Below are 22,509 nucleotides of genomic sequence, written 5' to 3' on the forward strand. Positions count from 1 at the left end.
ATAATTGTAAAGGACAATTGCTCTGTTTATTGCAGTTCTGAGTGTTGCTGGGTCGGGTTTGCTTTTGGAATTGGATTGCATTGTTATGGTATTGTTGTATTGGATTGATTAATTAAAAAAAAAAATTAAAAAATTGTCATTTAAAAAAATTAAAAAACAATTTAAAAAAATCGATTTTTTAAAAATGTGAAGTGTGAAGTGAAGTGAATTATATTTATATAGCGCTTTTCTCAAGTGACTCAAAGCGCTTTATATTGTGAAACCCAATATCTAAGTTACATTTTTAAACCAGTGTGGGTGGCACAGGGAGCAGGTGGGTAAAGTGTCTTGCCCAAGGACAAAACGGCAGTGACTAGGATGGCGGAAGCGGGGATCGAACCTGCAACCCTGAAGTTGCTGGCACAGCCGCTCTACCAACCGAGCTATATCGTGTATAATAAAATGAGAATTGATTCTGAATCGCACAACGTGAGAATCGTGATTGGAATTCGAATCTATTTTTTCCCACACCCCTAGTAGCCACTATTATGATGTGCAGTGGTGTTCTTAAATTACCGTAAATCTCAAACTATAGAAAGTAGGGCTGCAACTAACAACTAATTTGATAATCAATTACTCTGTCGATTATTACTTCGATTAATAATTGGATAAAAGAGACAAACTACATTTCTATCCTTTCCAGTATTTTATTGAAAAAAACGGCATACTGGCACCATACTTATTTTGATTATTGTTTCTCAGCTGTTTGTAAATGTTGCAGTTTATAAATAAAGGTTTATAAAAATAAACAAAAATTTAAATAAAAAAAAATAGCCTCTGCGCATGCACATAGCATAGATCCAACGAATCAATGACTAAATTAATCGCCAACTATTTTTATAATCGATTTTAATCGATTTAATCGATTAGTTGTTGCAGCCCTAATAGAAAGTATTTCAAACTGCGCTTTTGAGTGTTATACGAGTTATTGCGGTAATTAATCTACGTTACAGCAGCTCAGACAAGGAACAAAGCAGAGTGGGCGGGGTTTGTTTTCAAAGCAGCCAGCCCGAAACGTGTGTGTCAGGAACTGATGCGAAAGCACATTTTTACAACAAATGCCTGCATAAAAGGGATAATATATCATATTGTAGTTGTTTATTACCCTTTGCATTCATATGTAGCTGTTTGTTACGTTTTTCTTGAGTTTTGCTTGATTGTAAAAGATGTCTATCGAGGAGCTAGTCTGAGAAGTAAAAGAGGAGCGATGTTCATATCTTGTTAATATTCAGTGTTTTATTGTTCATAGTTAATATTGTAAATCCTACCTTCTTTATTTAATGTACATTTTGGGTGTCCCATTCAGTAGACTGTAAAATTCCATTCCGTTTTTTTTAGGTGGTCTGTCATGACTTTTTTAGAATTCTATCGGACATTGGTAATAGTGTTCCTGAAAAAAAGGGACCCAAACACACATACTGTACAGCAGATTTTTACATCTAAATGTGTATATATAATTTATACACACATACACATTGGCCACCCCAGACACATTTTTTCTCCCAATGTCAAGCTCTGCTCTCGAGGCAGCAAGTTGTAGGTTTACTTACCAGTTGACAATTTAACAAAAGGCTTTCAAAGACAATGTCATATGCCTATTGTCGCTAGTTGTTTAGTAATTATGTTATTTAACAACACAACGAAGTCCCACTTGCCTTACATAACATCTAAAGTTATCTCTTATGAGGAGCCATAACAGTCATTTATTGCATCTGTGTGAGGTACAATGATAAGCTTGTGAACATGATTATGTATTGACTAAAGTACCCTGCCTTAGACTAAATAACAGTAATAATAAATGCTGCAACACTACCTTCTGTATTCTTTTAGGGTCCTTGATGGGAGCCTCGCGAGGTGGCACCTTTCCAAACAGCTTCCATCCGGCATCCCGCTGCTCTGCTGAACGACTGTCCTTCACTTTCCTGGCAAACAGGCTCCTGAAACAGAAAGGGAAGCGGAATAAACATATTTTTGTGGTACAGTATGTCAGATTCTAAATTCAGACCGCTCCTGCTTCCATGCATAGATCAGCTGTCACACAACAACCTGTCAAAATGGTCACACAATAACTAATTAGGCTAACGTGTCATCCGACCTCCTCGTGTTTGCTTAACAAATCAAAACTCTTTTACGCATAATAAAAAAAACTGAAAAGATTTACAAGCTGGAGGTTTTGGTTTCCTTGTATGAGTCGCTCTAACATGTTGGTCATTTATTAGCACTTAATCACAACAACGTGTCACAGGAATAACAGCATCATTCTTTTTTCCATATTGTGGATTCCAAATCACAAAAAACTCTAGCAAGAGGTAGCTAACAATGTAACTAATGGAAGTAATCTATTCCACCTACAGAGCCCTCTAAAGAAATCCAGAAACCACCAACATTATTCCATTTACATGCTGTGACCTGCATATTAACCAAGTATTAACACGGTTATTGTAAAAGCAAACGCTGAAAAACTACTTTTAGTAACGTGGCGCCTTGATCATCGAGGTAACGTAGCTACTACTGCAGCTGTTGCCATACTGAACTACTGCTGCTGCATCGCCTCTGAGTTGGTAAAAGTTTGTGCTAGATTATAAATCATCCCTCTCACCTGGATAATAGAAGGTTGTGGCTATAAGCAGAGAAGTTGCTCAAGTTTAAAATTCAATATAGACCCAAAGACATTGCTAGGAAGATGCAATAAAATACTAATTTGCTTCTACCTTTTTTCTTTTTACCTGAGGAGTGAGAATTATGCTGAACAAGTCCTGTGCTGAACGATTTAAACATCCCATCAGTCGGCATCCCACCGAGAGCGGAAATTGAAAATTCAGTGATTGTTTTATTATGTTTGCATTTCCTGTTTAGCACTTAGCACTATTGCTGCATGATGCATAGTGTTTCACTAGAGCTGGATCTGCTTATCACTCCGCTTCTGAAATTTGTAGCTCGTCCTCTGTATATTCAGGTTCAAAACTATAAGTTTCTGGATCATGGTGTGTCCCAAAGTAGTTGTTGTCTCATGAAGTCTTTAATGATTATTATCAGTTGTTGGAAATGGCAAACAGATGCGCTCTGTGAAATCAATGCGCTACCAAAATGTTCCGGCAATGCTTAAAATGACAGAGATATGGTTAATATTACATGATATTATTAGATGTGCCTGTTCCTACAATATATATATATATATATATATATATATATATATAAATTGAATTATAGCATGTATATAAAACAAAGGTTTTTGAATGTTTTTAGATGGCTTTGTAGGCGGAATAGATCGATGTTGTATTTAGCTTTCTTATGGATCAGGTGCGACCAATATACTAAAATAGGTTGTGCGACTAAAAAAAAAGTAGCACTTGTGCGAATATGGATTTCAAACCTTTACTTTCCATTTGTTTTAATTTGTATTTTACTAATTTATTTAGGTGTTATTCATGTTGTTACACAATGCTATTCTACAGAATTGTGTATGTCATGCCCCTGTGAGTTTTGTTTAATTTCAGATACATTTTCAACATAAACTAATACATCCGTTATTATAACCGTGTCATACCAACACCAAAATAATTCAATACATTAAAAAAAAAATAAAGAATATAAGAACTAAAAAGAAATACATAATTTTAAAGGGGATCAGCTTTTTACAACTTGCTCTCAGTTACATTTTTCCAAACAAAAATACAACAGGAACACCACCAGCTAGCTTTTGATACCATTAGTGGTTTAAAGGGGAACATTATCACCAGACCTATGTAAGCGTCAATATATACTTGTTGCAGAAAAAAGACCATATATTTTTTTAACCGATTTACGAACTCTAAATGGGTGAATTTTGGCGAATTAAAAACGCCTTTCTATTATTCGCTCTCGGAGCGATGACGTCACATCGGGAAGCAATCCGCCATTTTCTCACTTCACTTTCGTCGGTGTGTTGTCGGAGGGTGTAACAACACGAATAGGGACGGATTCAAGTTGCACCAGTGGCCCAAAGATGCGAAAGTGGCAAGAAATTGGACGTTTGTTCCGCACACTTTACCGACGAAAGCTATGCTACAACAGAGATGGCAAGAATGTGTGGATATCCTGCGACACTCAAAACAGATGCATTTCCAACGATAAAGTCAAAGAAATCTGCCGCCAGACCCCCATTGAATCTGCCGGAGTGTGTGAGCAATTCAGGGACAAAGGACCTCGGTAGCACGGCAAGCAATGGCGGCAGTTTGTTCCCGCAGACGAGCGAGCTAAACCCCCTGGATGTCTTGGCTCACACCGTCCCTTATGCCACCGAAGATGATCAAGAGAAGAATATCGACCCTAGCTTCCCTGGCCTGCTGACATCAACTCCAAAACTGGACGGATCAGCTTTCAGGAAAAGAGAGCGGATGAGGGTATGTCTACAGAATATATTAATTGATGAAAACTTTATTCATTACTTGCGATTTTACGTAAATTATTATACATAAACTGTGTTTACCAATAATTTAGCTTAAAAACATTTATTTTTTTCAATCATTCGAGTACATTCGGGTAGTCTTGTGTAATGCAGTATTTTGTGTCTATTTAGGTATGGTTAACCTGACTGCTGAAATCGTGGAAAAATATATGTTCTTAGCGCGCCTGAAATGGGCTGTCTGCACTCTCAAAGTGCATGTTGTTGCCAAATATATTTCATATGCTGTAAACCTAGTTCATAGTTGTTAGTAATTATCTTATCAGACAGTGTTAAGCCGCTGAAATCCGAGTCTGAATCCGAGCTAATGTCACTATACCTTGCTGTTTGTTTGTACTGGCATCACTGTGTGACGTCACAGGAAAATGGACGGGTGTATATAACGATGGTTAAAATCAGGCACTTTGAAGCTTTTTTTCAGGGATATTGCGTGATGGGTAAAATTTTGAAAAAAACTTTGAAAAATAAAATAAGCCACTGGGAACTGATTTTTAATGGTTTTAACCCTTCTGAAATTGTGATAATGTTCCCCTTTAACAGAACATCCTTTTTTAAGTGTAAATATTCTTCACAATTACTAATAAAATAAAAATTGCTCAACGGTCTGAGGAATTTGTTTGGCGTTCATGCTTGCCCCTCACCCATGTCTCATACACACAGGGACTGCGTGCACATACACAAAAACAGTCCAAGAAAAACAACTAACAATTTGCAGTCATGTTGTTATGGTAGAATATATTCCATGATTGCTATCATTAGCGAGCAACACACAGAGCAAATGCACGTGCACATGTTATGTACGGGCATAGTTACATCATAACGTGCTAAAAGCCATAAGTAGTAAAGATAAAATGAAAATACATTGGAAAGTTATCGCCCTCTGGGCATGCACGTAAATGCTCCAAACAGCCTCTTTTTGTGGGGTCCCACTGAATTAGACCATTTGTGGGTCATGGAGACTCACTCCATTGAAAACCTTTCAACATCACTGATCATTCTGTCATGTGTATAATTGCATGTGATGTGATGTCAGTCATGAGAGGTGACTGTTTAGTACGTGTGTGTACAGCATGACGTGGTATGACTTGACTACAAAAAGCTGTGGGACAGGGATGTTTAATTGAGGGTTGCATTAGGCCAGGGTTCGGCAACCCAAAATGTTGAAAGAGCCCCATTTGGACCAAAAATACCAAAATAAATCTGTCTGGAGCCACAGAAAATTAAAAGCCTTATATAATGAAGGCAACACATGATATAAGTGTCTATGTTAGCAATAATAGCCTACTATCAAAATGACTGTGTCGCAGGCTGACGCAAATCTCCGTTGGCATAAATGTTGAAATTTAATATTTACTCTACACATTTTTGCAACATTGGAAAACATTAGTAAAACAGAGGTTTCTCAGAGGGTGCAATAACTCCTGGAAATTACTGGCTTAGGATGGTCAAACGTATAGATGTGTGCGTTCAAGTTATAGGAAACGGCAGGCTGTCTTCTTCTAATGGATTTATTACAATCTTTGCAAACGTTTACTGTAGTCTGGAACAACATGGCACCCAAACCAGAAACGCAGCCAGATAATGTCATGAGACATGCAAATATAAATTAAATACACAGAGGACATAAGTAAAGGAAATGAAATATAGCTACAAACAAGGCATAATGATGCAATACGTACCATACTTGCCAACCTTGAGACCTCCGATTTCGGGAGGTGGGGGGAGGGGGGTGGGCGTGGTTGGGGGCGTGGTTAAAAGGGGAAGAGTATATTTACAGCTAGAATTCACCAAGTCAAGTATTTCTTATATATATATATATATATATATATATATAAATACTTGAATTTCAGTGTTCATTTATTTACACATATACACACACACAACACTCATCTACTCATTGTTGAGTTAAGGGTTGAATTGTCCATCCTTGTTCTATTCTCTGTCACTATTTTTCGAACCATGCTGAACACCCTCTCTAATGATGCATTGCTGTGTGGCACACACTAAAGTGCTTTCATCAAATGCACTAGATGGCAGTATTGTCCTGTTTAAGAGTGTCACAACATTGCTGTTTACAGCAGACGAACTGCTTTACGGTATACAAAAACGTGACTGCTGTTGTTGTGTGTTGTTGCCGCGCTGGGAGGACGTTAATGAAACTGCCTAACAATAAACCCACATAAGAAACCAAGAACTCGCCCTCCATCATTCTACAGTTATAACGTGATTGGGCAGGTACCGCCTGAATTTCGGGAGAAAATTTGTCCCGGGAGGTTTTCGGGAGAGGCGCTGAATTTCGGGAGTCTCCCGGAAAATCCGGGAGGGTTGGCAAGTATGATATGTACATACAGCTAGCCTAAATAGCATGTTAGCATCGATTAGCTTGCAGTCATGCAGTGACCAAATATGCCTGATAGCACTCCACACAAGTCAGTAACATCAACAAAGCTCACCATTGTGCATTCACGCACAGCATAAAAAGTTAAGTGGACAAAGTGAGACAAAGAAGGAGTGGCATTAAACAGGTCTTTCTGTGGCAGCTTCGGAAAAAGTTGCACATGCAAACAAACTACGGTGAGTTCAAGGACCGCCGAAATTAGTAGGACAAAACGGCGCTCACCAAATACGCTCATCAGTAAAGCATGTTTAATATAAACAGTGAGATTTCTAACGATTAGTAAGGTTTGTGTCATGTTCGTTCTCCTACAGAAACCGTATTAAAACAAAAAATATGTGTTTTTCCCCATCTTTTTGCATTTTCATACATTTTTAAAAAATCTTCAGGGAGCCACGAGGGCGGCGACCCCCGCATTAGGCTTTATGATAGCACTGTTTATATGTATGAGTGCACGTGTGTTGTTTACATTGAGTGTCAATAGTAAAATTGTGTTATCTATGACATTTAATATTGCTTCTTAATTTGTTGTGCTACTACATTTTTTCATTTAGTAGCACCTGTGCTCCTAGTTAAAAATGTGTTGTGTACTTAGTAAACTAACTGCCAGAGGCCTTGTCTGGCTTTGAAAGTCTATACATCAATATTTATAAATTATTTTTTACTACATTTAACTGTTTGCAAATTTTTTTACATTCGTTTTTTTAATAATACATGTTATGGTGTACCCCGCCTTCTGCCCGAAATTATTTTTTACTACATTTAACTGTTTGCAAATTTTTTTACATTTGTTTTAAAAAAAAATACATGTTATGGTGTACCCCGCCTTCTGCCCGAATGCAGCTGAGATAGGCTCCAGCACCCCCCCGCAACCCCAAAAGGGACACGCGGTAGAAAATGGATGGATGGATATTTCTTAGTTATTAAAAGGGTTTATTACATGTTAGAAACGTTGCAGTTAAACAAAAAAAATTTAAACCGTTCCTTACTCAGTGGCCTAGTGGCTAGAGTGTCCGCCCTGAGATCGGTAGGTTGTGAGTTCAAACCCCGGCCGAGTCATACCAAAGACTATAACAATGGGACCCATTACCTTCCTGCTTGGCACTCAGCATCAAGGGTTGGAATTGGGGGTTAAATCACCAACAATTATTCCCAGGCGCGGCCACCGCTGCTGCCCACTGCTCCCCTCACCTCCCAGGGGGGTGAACAAGGGGATGGGTCAAATGCGGAGGACAAATTTCACCACACCTAGTATGTGAGTGATAATCATTGGTACTTTAACTTTAACTCGGATTATAGGTTTAAGAATTGTTTAGACCCAATCTCAGAATGACAAATATAACTGTATAATCACAGAAGGTTGTACTAAAAAAATAAAAAATAAAAAGTTTAATATATCTGAATAAAGGTGAAATATAAAGATAAACAGAAAAGTTTGTAAAAACCATTCAATCCTACCCTATACCCCAGAAGGGATACAATAATAAAAGTACAAAACTTTACACTCTTCAAGTCCATTGCACAGCCTTATCTTTAAAGTCAACATGTGCATATTAGCAACACAGCTATAAGTAACTAGGAGGGGTGAATGCATTTCTCTTCACTTCAACTGGTAATGGCATGAAACAGCACAAGGAGAGGAGCAAAGTGCAGGAGTAAAAAACACACCAGCCTTAAACACATGTCAGAACTCTTCTACTGTGACATTGTGTGCTTATATGTAAATGTAGACAAAGACGCAGCAAGTTTGCGTTGAGGATGAATGGTTGACTACTCAAGTGAAACAGGAGAAAAATCCTGTGTTGGAACTGATTTGTGCTCAACAGCAAGCCGGGACAGGAAGAGTAAGAGGTCTCAAAGACATCTAGATGCTGCCACACTAAGTCAGAGGACACACAAACAATGATGTGTGTTTTCAAACCAAGTCCCCGCTTAATCAACTGTCGATTAAATAACATTTTCCACTTAAGAAAAAAACAAAACAAGCTGGGCAAGACATAACCCACTAACTTTTCTTCCTACCTGTCAATGAAGAAAAGAAGTGATGAAGCCGCCATGATGCTCGAATGCAAACTAAGAAAGGAAGCAAAGGACTGAGCAATCCCTCAGTCAGGTACATATTCCCATAGTGTGCCGGGAGAGAACACAGCTCCTCACCGGCTCCACCCTCTGCAGTGACAAGTCTACTCAGAGGGTTGGAGAAGTCTGAAGTGCAAAAAGGAATGTGTAACTTTGCCATGTGAGCAAGTGATAACAGCACATTGTGTACAAGTGTGTGAGCGTGGATACAAAATTCACATGTGCTGGTTTAATAACGTTATGGATACCCCACCTTCTGCATTTGGACAGAAAGGGACATGCAGGAGATTTTAGAACTTAACCGAACATTTTAACCTCAAACTGTTCAACTGTCAATCAAATCAGTCAAGCATGCACGTGTGAAAGGATTACAGTAATGCGGCGAATGCACTCACTGCAATGGGGTTAATGCATGATCGGGCTGCTGAATCATGGAGTCAAGTGCATGCAAACCAAGCCTATATATTAGGTGTCCATAGAGCAGGCCGTTTCCCCTGCTTATTTTGATTGGCACTGCATTTTCTAAAAATAAAATAATTTCAATAATAGAAATATATATATTACTATACAGTACAACCATTTGATTTGTTGCCTATAACACACAGCTGAGAGGTTTTCTTTGGGGAACCTTATAGCAATAGACCCTTTCATTATCATTAATAGCATGACAAAATGATCAAGTAGTCTGCTGCAGGGGTGTCCAAAGTGCTTCCCCGTGGCCATTTGTATTTTTTGGCACAGAGCTCGTTTTCTTTGTTGGCCTTCGACATATTGTAAAAATAAAAGTAGTACTATAAAAATAATACTACAAAATTATAACTGAAGATTTTAAAGTGTATAACATATTTAACATGAAAATAATAAACATTTACAAAATGTTAATTATAGGCTATGTAATCTTAAATAACATTACTTTAAAGTTGCATGAGCTGTCTTTTGCAACTAAAGATATATACTGTATATATATATTTTTTTTAAATAAGGGCTTCAGTTTGGACACCTCCCTATTCACAGACAGATCACACGCTTTGCATGAAGATGAGCATGTAAAAGTCCTTCATTTGAAATTTTACCACAAACGTGTTTCTAGCCCTTTCCTGCTCTGTCACTGATAAGAACATAATGGCAAATGTCCCTAAACATTCTCACTGTCCCCGGTCTCGCGCAGCGTTAGTGCTGGTCTTGTAAGGCAGAACGACACTGTAAAAACTTGTGCATAGGTATAGTTCATCCATCCATCCATCCATCCATCCATCTTCTTCCGCTTATCCGAGGTCGGGTCGCGGGGGCAGCAGCCTAAGCAGGGAAGCCCAGATTTCCCTCTCCCCAGCCACTTCTTCCAAGTCTTCCTGGGGGATCCCGAGGCTTTCCCAGGCCAGCCGGGAGACATAGTCTTCCCAACGTGTCCTGGGTCTTCCCCGTGGCCTCCTACTGGTCGGACGTGCCCTAAACACCTCCCTAGGGAGGCGTTCGGGTGGCATCCTGACCAGATGCCCGAACCACCTCATCTGGCTCTTTTCGATGTGGAGGAGCAGCGGCTTTACTTGGAATTCCTCCCGGATGGCAGAGCTTCTCACCCTATCTCTAAGGGAGAGCCCCGCCACCCGGCAGAGGAAACTCATTTCGGCCGCTTGTACCCGTGATCTTGTCCTTTCGGTCATAACCCAAAGCTCATGACCATAGAGAGAGCTTTGCCTTCCGGCTCAGCTCCTTCTTCACCACAACGGATCAATACATCTATAGTAGGTATAGTTCATTAAACCCAATTTTATAAACTGGTTTTTGTATTGCAAATTAAGTTGATTTATGTGTTGTTACTATTTGTTTCATATACCGGTAGTCAAAATATGTTTTTTGTAACAATTTTTTTGTTCTTTTAAACAATACTTTTTCAACACAAAATTGCTTTTTCCCCCATCTCTGCATAAATAGATTTTATCCAACTCAATTGTATTGCTTAAAAATGTGTCAAGCTTTGGGACAAGAGCTTGTGGCGTCATCGACTCATCACGTCGAGGAAGACAAAAAGAAACACACACGGCGCCATGTTTGAACACAAAAACCTCGACGGAGTGTCCCTGTGGCGAGGAAAACTGACTATAAAAGGTTTGTCCTCTTAAATATTAAATTCATACGGTCTGTTTTACAAAACCCAAAATCAGTGAAGTTGGCACGGTGTAAATCGTAAATAAAAACAGAATACAATGATTTGCAAATCCTTTTCAACCTATATTCTATTGAATAGACTGCAAAGACAAGATTGTCTTTGCAGTCTAATCTTAACGTTTGAACTGGAAACTTTATTTTTTGCAAATATTAGCTCATTTAGAATTTGATGCCTGCAACATTTTTCTAAAAAGCTGGCACAAGTGGCAAAAAAGACTTATTTGGAACATCCCACATGTGAACAGGCTAATTGGGAACAGGTGGGTGCCATGATTGGGTATATAAGCAGCTTCCATGAAATGCTCAGTCATTCACAAACAAGGATGGGGCGAGGGTCACCACTTTGTGAACAAATGCCTGAGCAAATTGTTTAAGAACATTTCTCAACGAGCTATTGAAAGGAATTTAGGAATTTCACCATCTACGGTCCGTAATATCATGAAAAGGTTCAGAGAAACTGGAGAAATCACTGCATGTAAGGAGCAAGGCTGAAAACCAACATTGAATGCCCGTGACCGAAATCAGTGTGTAAAGGATATCACCACATGGGCAAAGGTACACTTCAGAAAACCACTGGCAGTAGCTACAGTTCGTTGCTACATCTGTAAGTGCAAGTTAAAACCATTAACGCCGCCGGCTTTGCTGGGCCCGAGCTCATCTAAGATGGACTAATGTGGTCTGACGAGTCCACATTTCAAATTGTTTTTGGAAACTGTGGACGTTGTGTCCTCCGGAACAAAGAGGAAAATAACCATCCAGACTGTTATAGGTGCCAAGTTCAAAAGCCAGCATCTGTGATGGTATGGGTGTATAGGTTGTCCATCCAAGCAACTTTATCATGGACACCCCTGGTATTTTCAGCAAGACAATGCAAAGCCACATGTTACAACAGCGTGGCTTCATAGTAAAATAGTGTGGCACATTATGAAGCCTAAAATACCACAACGGAGACCCAACTTAAGCTGTACATCAAGCAAGAATGGGAAAGAATTGCACCTAAAAAGCTTCAAAATTGGTCTCCCTTAGTTCCCAAACGTTTACTGAGTGTTGTTAAAAGGAAAGGCCATGTAACACAGTGGTAAAAATGCCCCCGTGCCAACTTTTTTTCAATGTGTTGCTGCCATTAAATTCTAAGTTTATGATTATTTGCAAAAAAAAATTAAGTTTCTCAGATCGAACATTAAATATCTTGTCTTTGCAGTCTATTCAATTGAATATAAGTTGAAAAGGATTTGCAAATCATTGTAATCTGTTTTTATTTACTATTTACACAACATGCCAACTTCACTGGTTTTACCCATCAAACTATGTTCATCTTTATTTTTAGTTTGCCAGTTTGTCGAGACAAAAGCTTACATACAGGCTGCCGCTAGCTTGCTTTACTAGCTCCAGGCTAATTTAAGGACATAGTTTGAGTCAGTTTCATTATACAGTACGAAGTTAGCTCAATGTACATGTACTTAATTTATCACATATATTAGACAGGCAGAGAGTGAGGAAGTGAAGTGAAGTGAATTATATTTATATAGCACTTTTCTCTAGTGACTCAAAGCGCTTTACATAGTGAAACCCAATATCTAAGTTACATTTAAACCAGTGTGGGTGGCACTGGGAGCAGGTGAGTAAAGTGTCTTGCCCAAGGACACAACAGCAGTGACTACGATGGCGGAAGCGGGGATCGAACCTGCAAGCCTCAAGTTCTGGCACAGCCGCTCTACCAACCGAGCTATACCGCCCCAATTGGTTTATCAAATCTTTGAAGCTAAATACGTTTACTGTGCACTCAAAAACAAGCTTGTCATCTTTACATTTCATTGTCTGTATGCTTTTAGCGTAGATCTATTTGATTTTGTTATTAGAACCATATCAACTAAATAAGTTATTTTTTACATACATTACATACATGTTTTGTATGTTTTAGATCAATGGAGAGCTTTGTCATCAACACTTTGCAGCTGACAGACTAGCTGGTAGAAAGATTTAAAGGTAAGAAGTATACATTACTTTAATATTTTATTGTAAGTTTTTTTTTTTATTATTATTTTAATGTAAGTTTTTTTTTAATTATTATTTTTGTTTGTTACAGATCAACAAACACACACATATATATATATATATATATATATATATATATATATATATATATATATATATATTAACTGAAAAAAGTTAAGTAATTTTTTGCTGAACATTCTTGTGATTTTTCAGATCAACGGCCAGCTTTGTCATCAACACTGAGTGGCAGCTGACAGACCTTGTAGAAAAATTTAAAAGCCCCAATAAAGAACTTTCAAGATTAGTTGATTTTGGCGGCGCCAGTGGACCAAAGTGGTAGTGTTTTACCAGAAGAAGACCACATTTCCCATGAGGACTAGCGCGTATAGCCTCATACTGACATGAATCCCGCTGTAATTTTGGCACAAATATTACGTCTGTAGTGGCGATGCTGATGTTAAATAGCAGACACTATCAAGAAATTATCTTGGATTGCGCTACAAACATGACGCTACTACCAAGAATGTATCGGGGCGGATGCATGTCCGAAGCAAAGAAAGACTGGCAGGAGATTTTTTTTGGAAGGAAGTTGTAATGAAACTATCACGCTGGTTCTATTTATTGCTTCCACGCACATTTTTCATAGCTAACATTAGCATTAGCATTTTGATTCGAACATCAAAAATCACTTACTAGCCCAGCAGGAACAGAGCCAAGGTAGCATCGGTCTTAAATGTATTGTCTTGGAAATCACGCTGGCGAGTGAAAGCCGTGTCAATGTTGATCCTGACTGTCCTTTTATACGGGTAAACTCCGTTGTTCTTTTTTTGTTTCCTCAGACAAAACTTTTTGTTTCTTTGGTTGTTTGTTTTGGTTTGATAGCATTAATAGCACATAGCTTGCCAGAGATTGTAATAAATCTATTAAAAGAAGACAGCCTTAACTTGGACACACACATCTATACCTTTGGCCATTAAAAGCCAGTCATTTCCAGGAGTTATCTCACCTTCTGAGTAGCCTCTGATTTACTAATGGTTTCTAATGATGCAAAAATGTGTAGAATTAATATTACATTTCAACATTTCATAGCATTGTGTGATATGTGGCCCTTGGCGGAAAAAGACACCCCTGTTATGAGTCTTTCCATTACGACTAATAGCATAATACAGTTGTAGTGCAATGTATTTGTGTTGGCAATTGTAGGGAGGGTGTGTGTGTATGTACAGTTAAGGTTAAAAGTTTTAGAAGTAACTTAAAGGGGAACATTATCACCAGACCTATGTAAGCGTCAATATATACCTTGATGTTGCAGAAAAAAGACCATATATATTTTTTAACCGATTTCCGAACTCTAAATGGGTGAATTTTGGCGAATTAAACGCCTTTCTATTATACGCTCTCGGAGCGATGACGTCACGTTGTGACGTCACATCGGGAAGCAATCCGCCATTTTCTCACTTTCGTCGGTGTGTTGTCGGAGAGTGTAACAACACGAACAGGGACGGATTCAAGTTGCACCAGTGGCCCAAAGATGCGAAAGTGGCAAGAAATTGGACGAAATTTGTTCAAAATACGAGGGTGTGGGGAAAGCCGACGAAATGGTCAGTCGTTTGTTCCGCACACTTTACCGACGAAAGCTATGCTATGACAGAGATGGCAAGAATGTGTGGATATCCTGCGACACTCAAAGCAGATGCATTTCCAACGATAAAGTCCAAGAAATCTGCCGCCAGACCCCCATTGAATCTGCCGGAGTGTGTGAGGAATTCAGGGACAAAGGACCTCGGTAGCACGGCAAGCAATGGCGGCAGTTTGTTCCCGCAGACGAGCGAGCTAAACCCCCTGGATGTCTTGGCTCACACCGTCCCTTATGCCACCAAAGATGATCAAGAGAAGAATATCGACCCTAGCTTCCCTGGCCTGCTGACATCAACTCCAAAACTGGACAGCTTCAGCTTTCAGGAAAAGAGAGCGGATGAGGGTATGTCTGCAGAATATATTAATCGATGAAAACTTTATTCATTACTCGCGGTTTTACGTAAATTATTATACATAAACTGTGTTTACCAATAATTTAGCTTAAAAACATTTATTTTTTTCAATCATTCGAGTACATTCGGGTAGTCTTGTGTAATGCAGTGTTTTGTGTCTATTTAGGTATGGTTAACCTGAGCGCTGAAATCGTGGAAAAATATATGTTCTTAGCGCGCCTGAAATGGGCTGTCTGCACTCTCAAAGTGCATGTTGTTGCCAAATGTATTTCATATGCTGTAAACCTAGTTCATAGTTGTTAGTAATTATCTTATCAGACAGTGTTAAGCCACTGAAATCCGAGTCTGAATCCGAGCTAATGTCGCTATACCTTGCTGTTTGTTTGTATTGTCATCACTGTGTGACGTCACAGGAAAATGGACGGGTGTATATAACGATGGTTAAAATCAGGCACTTTGAAGCTTTTTTTAGGGATATTGCGTGATGGGTAAAATTTTGAAAAAAACTTTGAAAAATAAAATAAGCCACTGGGAACTGATTTTTAATGGTTTTAACCCTTCTGAAATTGTGATAATGTTCCCCTTTAACTTCAGTGATTTCTTTAAGAAATAATTTGTATGTCTGTTATATTAAAAAAAAAACAGGAAATTTATGTGTTACCTGTTGAACAAGCTGACAAGAGATACAAGTTTCTTTTGCTTGCCATCTTCTTCCTGTCTCATAACCCCCGACCCCTGGCTTGGTCGCCCTAGAATCATAAAGTCCATCGAGCATCCTGCCGACAGAGCATGCAGGTTGTTGGAGAAGGGAGGCATGCAGCGGTCATCGTTCTCCAAAGTGACAATGGCGCTGGAGTCAGATGTGACGGTGAAGTCCAAGATGTCCTCATTGGAAATGGAGAGCTCTGTGCTCAAACTGGACGTGCTGCCCACGGAGATGTTGTCGCTGCGGCTCAGGACTCGGTGCCCCGTGGTGGCAGTTGTGGACAATCTGAGGCCCGGACTGAAAAAGCGGGTAGATTCAATGCCACTGCGTGGGCATCTGGAGGACTTGGGCGCTGCACTGCTGTCAGAGGGATCATCGTCCAACGTTAGCGTTGCAGGGGAGTCTCCTCCAGTGAGCTGCGCAGGGTTGAGCTCCAGTGTTGGAATCCCAGAGTCTTGGGAACTCAAGCTGTGACTATCCTGATCCAGGTTGGGACCGAGCTTCTGGGCCGTGCTGTGGAGCATAGAGGCTGAGGAGTGGCATGGTGTGCATTGGAAAGTGGATTCACTCAGTAGGACAGTGCTGGGTTCAGGAAGCTGCTGCTCGGAATGGTCATGAAGGTCGCTGGACTCGCTTTCGCCTTTCACGACAGACCCATTCGCCACGATTGCTCCTGCAGACACACTTTGGATTAAAAACATGCTGAGTTTCAGTAACTGCAACATAAAGGTTGTGATTAACCTTTGATTCACAGTTATGTCTAAAAACAATTAAATAAAGTCCCATGAAATAGGTCAATATTTTTGTCACTACTGACCAAGACGACGAGACTATTTAAAGGCTGTTTTGAGTTAATGGGTAAATATTAAAATGTTCTCAATGATGAATTTTTGGTTTTCATCATCTGTAAGCCATTATCAAACTTGCAAGAAAAAAAAGGGTTGCAATATCAGAAAAGTGTGACAAAAAATGTTCAATAGTTTCATAATTTTTTTTGTAATTCATCTTAATTTACAAAGAGAAAAGTAAGTATTTGATCCCTTGCTGATTTTGCAAAACCCTGCAGAAACACTCAAAATGTCCCTCAATAAAATACAATATATGTTTATAACAGTTATCTAATGTTTATTTTTGCAGGATTTAAGTTCTATGTCTCTCTTTGTTACAACAAGACATATATTACAATTATGGACCACTCATGTCTTTGTTAGGGGGCAAACTTACGAAATAAGTTCAACATAAACCGCAGGTTTCGAAACATTTACCAGCAAGGCATGCCTAGTGCAATCACAAAGAATTCAGGGTTCAATTTCCATCCATCCATTTTCTACCGCTTATTCCCTTTGGGGTCGCGGGGGGCGCTGGAGCCTATCTCAGCTACAATCGGGCGGAAGGCGGGGTACACCCTGGACAAGCCGCCACCTCATCGCAGGGCCAACACAGATAGACAGACAACATTCACACTCACATCCACACACTAGGGCCAATTTAGTGTTGCCAATCAACTTACCCCCAGGTGCATGTCTTTGGAGGTGGGAGGAAGCCGGAGTACCCGGAGGGAACCCACGCAGTCACGGGGAGAACATGCAAACTCCACACAGAAAGATCCCGAGCCCGGGATTGAACCCAAGACTACTCAGGACCTTCGTATTGTGAGGCAGATGCACTAACCCCTCTGCAATTTGATTATGTAAAAAAAAAACGAAAAAAGTACTCTAGAGTGGTACCTCGGGATACGTGTTTAATTGGTGCTTTGAACAAGCTCGTACTGCGAAACAGCGTCGCCCATTAAAATTAATTTAAAATCGGTGCTTGGTCCCCCACCACAGCACAATTCCAACATGTAACATGCCTTTTAAAAAGAAAAACAAACTATTGTATAAAACACAATCCAAATGAATGTACGACAAACTATTACATTAGTTTTATGAAAAAACTTAATAATGTACAGCATTTACCTTGGAAAGCGAACTTCTACGGTTTCTCCTTCCAGCTGCTATTTCGTCAAACACACCATTAGCAGCTTCTCTAAATTTTCATGGATAAATGTCCGATTTTTAGATTTTATTTTAGCATTCTTGTTATTTATTTCTGCTTCAGTATGGTGCAGACTGTCAGTGCGACGCTCAAACTGCATCGCCAACGGCTACTCACTTGGTAATGTTTTGATGATTTCTTTAATTCAATGACTATCATCCGCTCCTTCTTTTCAGCACTCACTTTCTTCATTTCAATAGTTGGAAAACAAAGTTAAGTTGATCTCTAGCTATTCGCTAATGCTAGCGAGTAAGACCAGGGGTTGGGTTCACTGTGGCATTCGCTACACCAATTAGCGTTGGGGAGGCTCGTAATCCGAATGTTTGCCTGTAATCTAAAGCGTAACAAATGGTGAGATAGAGCGTATGCCGTATATCCCAAAAAACTTGTATCTGAGTGCCTGAAATATGTCAGTTTTGTTATAGTTAAAGTACCAATGATTGTCACACACTAAGTGTGGTGAAATTATCCTCTGCCTTTGACCCATCACCCTTGATCACCCCCTGGGAGGTGAGGGGAGCAGTGAGCAGCAGCGGTGGCCGCGGCCGGGGATCATTTTTGGTGATTTAACGTGTTATCAGAAACATTTTTGCTCTTTGAGTTTTTTATAATTGTATGTTTAGAATGTGCCCTGGGTCAATAAAAACAGTAGGTGAGACAAATGGCTGTTAGCAATATAGTTAACAATATTAACTATATGTGTTAAACATGCTTGCATTATCATTAAACACCTTTAACTTGTTAACAAAAACATATATTTCATCAATAAGTAAATATAAATTATATATATGAATGAGGTAGATCCCCACGACTTGATCTATTGAAAAGTAGCTCGCCTGCAGAAAAAGTGTGAGCACCCCTGTTGTACACCCTTGATTTCAATGAGGCGGGAATTCATCAAACTTCAGCATATTTTCTAAACGCTTTAACAAAGCCAGATTATTGCCAGAGACCTGCACATTTCTGCGCCTCCTGGACTTTGTCCCAAAACACACACAAACACACACACACACGCAGTAACCCTGTATCAAAATCAGTGACCACAACTTTGAAGAATGTCTGGAAAAATGTATAAATTAAAATGTCTCTTTGCATAAGCACTTTCTAAACCATAGACTGCAGCTTAAGCCAGGGGTGTTCAAACTTTTTCCCCAGACGGCCGCATACTGAAAAGTGAAATACTGTGAGGGGCCACTTGGATACACTTTGTTCATTAAATATGCTAAAACCAATTCAATGTACATAAGACAATGCAAAGCTACTAGAAGAAAAGTGTCCAGGGATGTATTTCCTGAGTTTATAAACATAATATGAATTTTTTTTTAAAGAAAAAAAGATTCTGTGGCGATATGAAATATCGATGTTATCATAGTAGTATCGACTAGATACGCTATTGTACTTGGTATCATTACAGTGGATGTTAGATGTAGATCCACCCATGGCATTTTTTTTACTTTCAGGGGTGCTAGCTTGCTGTTAGCGGTTACCTATTGTATGCTCCTACGGTGTGTAGTGAAGCATGTTTAGCTATTCCTCGTCCTGCAGGGATGAAACTTGTAAGAAACTTACTTTATTTGTCAGAGGATTAGTGATTTAGAAATAGCTAAAACACTGCCAACTGCAGAATGACGTTCGCCTCTAGCTAGCTAGTCATGTCTTAAAGCACCTCTTCCTGAGGACGTTTAAGTGTTATAACTTCACCTTTATCGTTAGTTTTTAGACCAAAATGTGTTCGTTCTCTCTTTTCTGTCTACACACCGTGTCTGCTTGTAAGTACTCCGTGATTGTGCGCTGCCGAACATGCTCCTCTGCTTACAAAACCAGCAATGTCATGACGAGATGATGCGCCATTATGCCAGGGAACCAGTACTTTTCAAACAGCGTATAGTACCGTTTTTGATTAATTAGTACCTCGATACCATACCGGTACACTGTACAACCCTACAGGTGACAAAGCCAATAGTAGTGTTATATCAAATTCTAATACATCTCATTATTAGGGGGTGTGAAACTAAATTGTGCAGGAATTAAACATGACAATATTTCTCATTTAGAGAGGAGCTGTCTTGCAGGCATAACGCGGTCGAAGGTTTTTGTTGTTTAAGTACTCAAAAGCATAACGCGGTCTGGTCATGCGCCAGGATTACTATAAGGGCTTTGCGCACAAAACAAACCTGAAAATAGGGCTGGGCGATATATCGATATACTCGATATATCGCGGGCTTGTCTCTGTGCGATATAGAAAATGACTATCGTGATATTCAAGTATACGTTCTCACACAGTTGCTTTTAGCTGCGGGGCATTAAACTGCATGCGTTTCTCACTCGTTCTTGTATCTCCTTCTCACAGAGATTTAAAACAAGCGCACCTTCTTACATATGTCACATACTGTCACGTGAGCAACGTCAAACGCTCCCGCGGAGCAGACAGCTAGCAACATGGTAACATTAGCTGTGATGCTAACAGCTAACGGTGTGGTTTGAGTGGTAATACGAGAGAAATAAGGTGCGAATCTGGTAACAAATGGAGGAATAATTAATTCCCAAGAAAAACAGCATTGTCTGGCGGTGGTTTGGCTTCAAGCGGGAATATGTCTTTACATGTCAACATCTCCATTCGGTGCCACACTAAATGCCGAAGCAACTATTTCCACATCAACATCGTAGGACATATACTATTTGATATGCAGCTATTTTTTATGTGACACTTATTGAAATATCTTGTGTGTCATCATGCACAAACGTGCGCTTTATTTGTTTTAAACTATTGTAGTGGCGTTCTGTACAAAAAGTGCACTTTAATTTAGTGTTGTTTTGAAATGTCATCTTAGTGACATCATTCACAAAAGTGCACTAATAGCTTGTTTTAAAATGTCTCTGACAATCTTGCACTTTCTGTTTTGGAAATGACATGAATGTTTGTGCCACTGCTTAACTGTTTAATAAATACACTTTTGCTAAATTGACTTAGTTGTGATTTCCCTCTCTGCATGAAAGTTTAAAAGTAGCATACATTAATGCAGTATGAACAAGAATGTTTTAATGTAGACACATAGAATTATCATACTGCTGTGATTATATGCATCAAGTGTTCATTCAAGGCTAAGGCAAAATATCGAGATATACATCGTGTATCACGATATGGCCTAAAAATATTCAGATATTAAAAAAAGGCCATATCGCCCAGCCTTAGCAAACAGAGCTAGCCTTGGCGTTTTCTGCATTAATGGGGCTACAGTACCCGACAGCTCGGGTGGTTGTGGCAGGGAAGACGCATGGCTGCTCAACTTCATCTGAGTCCAGCCACCGTGCTGTGCGTATGTCCAAGCAACCAGCTAAACTGCGATTCATTGACACCAAGATGCAGCAGAAAAGCACCCCGGACACACTATATTGCTTCCCTAAGTAGCAAGCTGCCATTACATCAACCCAAACATTAGACTAAACGGTCAAATCAGTGATACATTTGACAGCTGTCGTTACAAACATACAGACGACACCACGAAGGTCCTAAAAAATACATTAATCCATCCATTTTCTACCGCTTGTCCCTATCGGGGGGTAGGGGGACTGGAGCCTATCCCAGCTGCATTCGGGCGGAAGGCAGGGTCAACACAGATAGACAACCATTAACACTCACATTCACACAATAGGGCCAATTTAGTGTTGACAATTAAGAGTCGGAAATCAGCCTGTCAGGTGCATGTCTTTAGAGGTGGGAGGGAACCCACGCAGTCAAACTCGACGCAGAAAGACACCGAGAGCGAGAATCAAACTTTTTCGCTGAGTCATTTCATTTGAGTTATTTGTAGAAACAAGTTCAACAGTTCTCGCCCGGAAAAGGGTGGAGTGCCATCTCCGGGTTGGGGAAGAGATCTTGCCCCAAGTGGAGGAGTTCAAGTACTTTGGAGTCTTGTTCACGAGTGAGGGAAGAGTGAATCGTGAGATCAACAGGCGGATCGGTGCGGCGTCTTCAGTGATGCAGACACTGTATCGATCTGTTGTGGTAAAGAAGGAGCTGAGCCGGAATGCAAAACTTTCAATTTACCAGTCGATCTATGTTCCCATCCCCAAAATTAGTTTCCTCAAAGAAAAACCGCTGCTCCTCCACATCGAGAGGAGCCAGATGAGGTGGTTCGGGCATCTGGTCAGGATGCCACCCTGACGCCTCCCTGGGGAGGTGTTTAGGACACGTCCGACCGGTAGGAGGCCACGGGGAAGACCCAAGACACGTTGAGAAGACTATAGTCTACTGGCTGGCCTGGGAACGCCTCAGGATCCCCCGGGAGGAGCTGGACAAAGTGGCTGGGGAGAGGGAAGTCTGGGCTTCTCTGCTTAGGCTGCTTCCCCCGCGACCCAACCTCAGATAAGCGTAAGAACATGGATTGATGGATGGATGGAAGCTCGACAGTTGAAAGGGAATAGGTCATTCATGCATTCATTGAAAAAACAATATACAAAAGAAATCTTGAAACAAAAATTTTTTTTAAACTACCCAGAACTTTCCACAATGGTATTGAAGACGTTGCTGCTATTCCCGTCCGTGGACGATAAATACACATTGTACATGTGACCCACACACATAAAACGCTATTGTCATCTTGTGTCTGGAAAACAGATTCAGATGGACACGTGATATTCATTTGTGCTTTTCTTT

The 22,509-nt window shown here is 39.9% G+C and overlaps 1 protein-coding gene across 3 annotated transcripts in view; it reads right to left on the reverse strand.

The window, feature by feature from the left end:
• tbc1d14 (TBC1 domain family, member 14) overlaps nt 1-22,509 on the reverse strand; it is a 52,646-nt gene that overhangs the window by 24,941 nt on the left and 5,196 nt on the right. The window contains exons 2-3 of one of the 3 annotated variants that reach the window (XM_061961099.1): nt 15,771-16,488; nt 1,853-1,976 (exon numbers count right to left, since the gene is read on the reverse strand). In XM_061961099.1, the coding sequence (XP_061817083.1) occupies nt 1,853-1,976; nt 15,771-16,488 (842 nt within the window). Of the gene's footprint in view, nt 1-1,852; nt 1,977-8,900; nt 9,046-15,770; nt 16,500-22,509 lie in introns of those variants that run through there. The other 2 variants (XM_061961100.1, XM_061961101.1) reach the window with 2 other exon arrangements.

This window comes from Nerophis lumbriciformis, linkage group LG05 (assembly GCF_033978685.3).
Source record: "Nerophis lumbriciformis linkage group LG05, RoL_Nlum_v2.1, whole genome shotgun sequence".
Classification (NCBI taxonomy): domain Eukaryota; kingdom Metazoa; phylum Chordata; class Actinopteri; order Syngnathiformes; family Syngnathidae; genus Nerophis; species Nerophis lumbriciformis.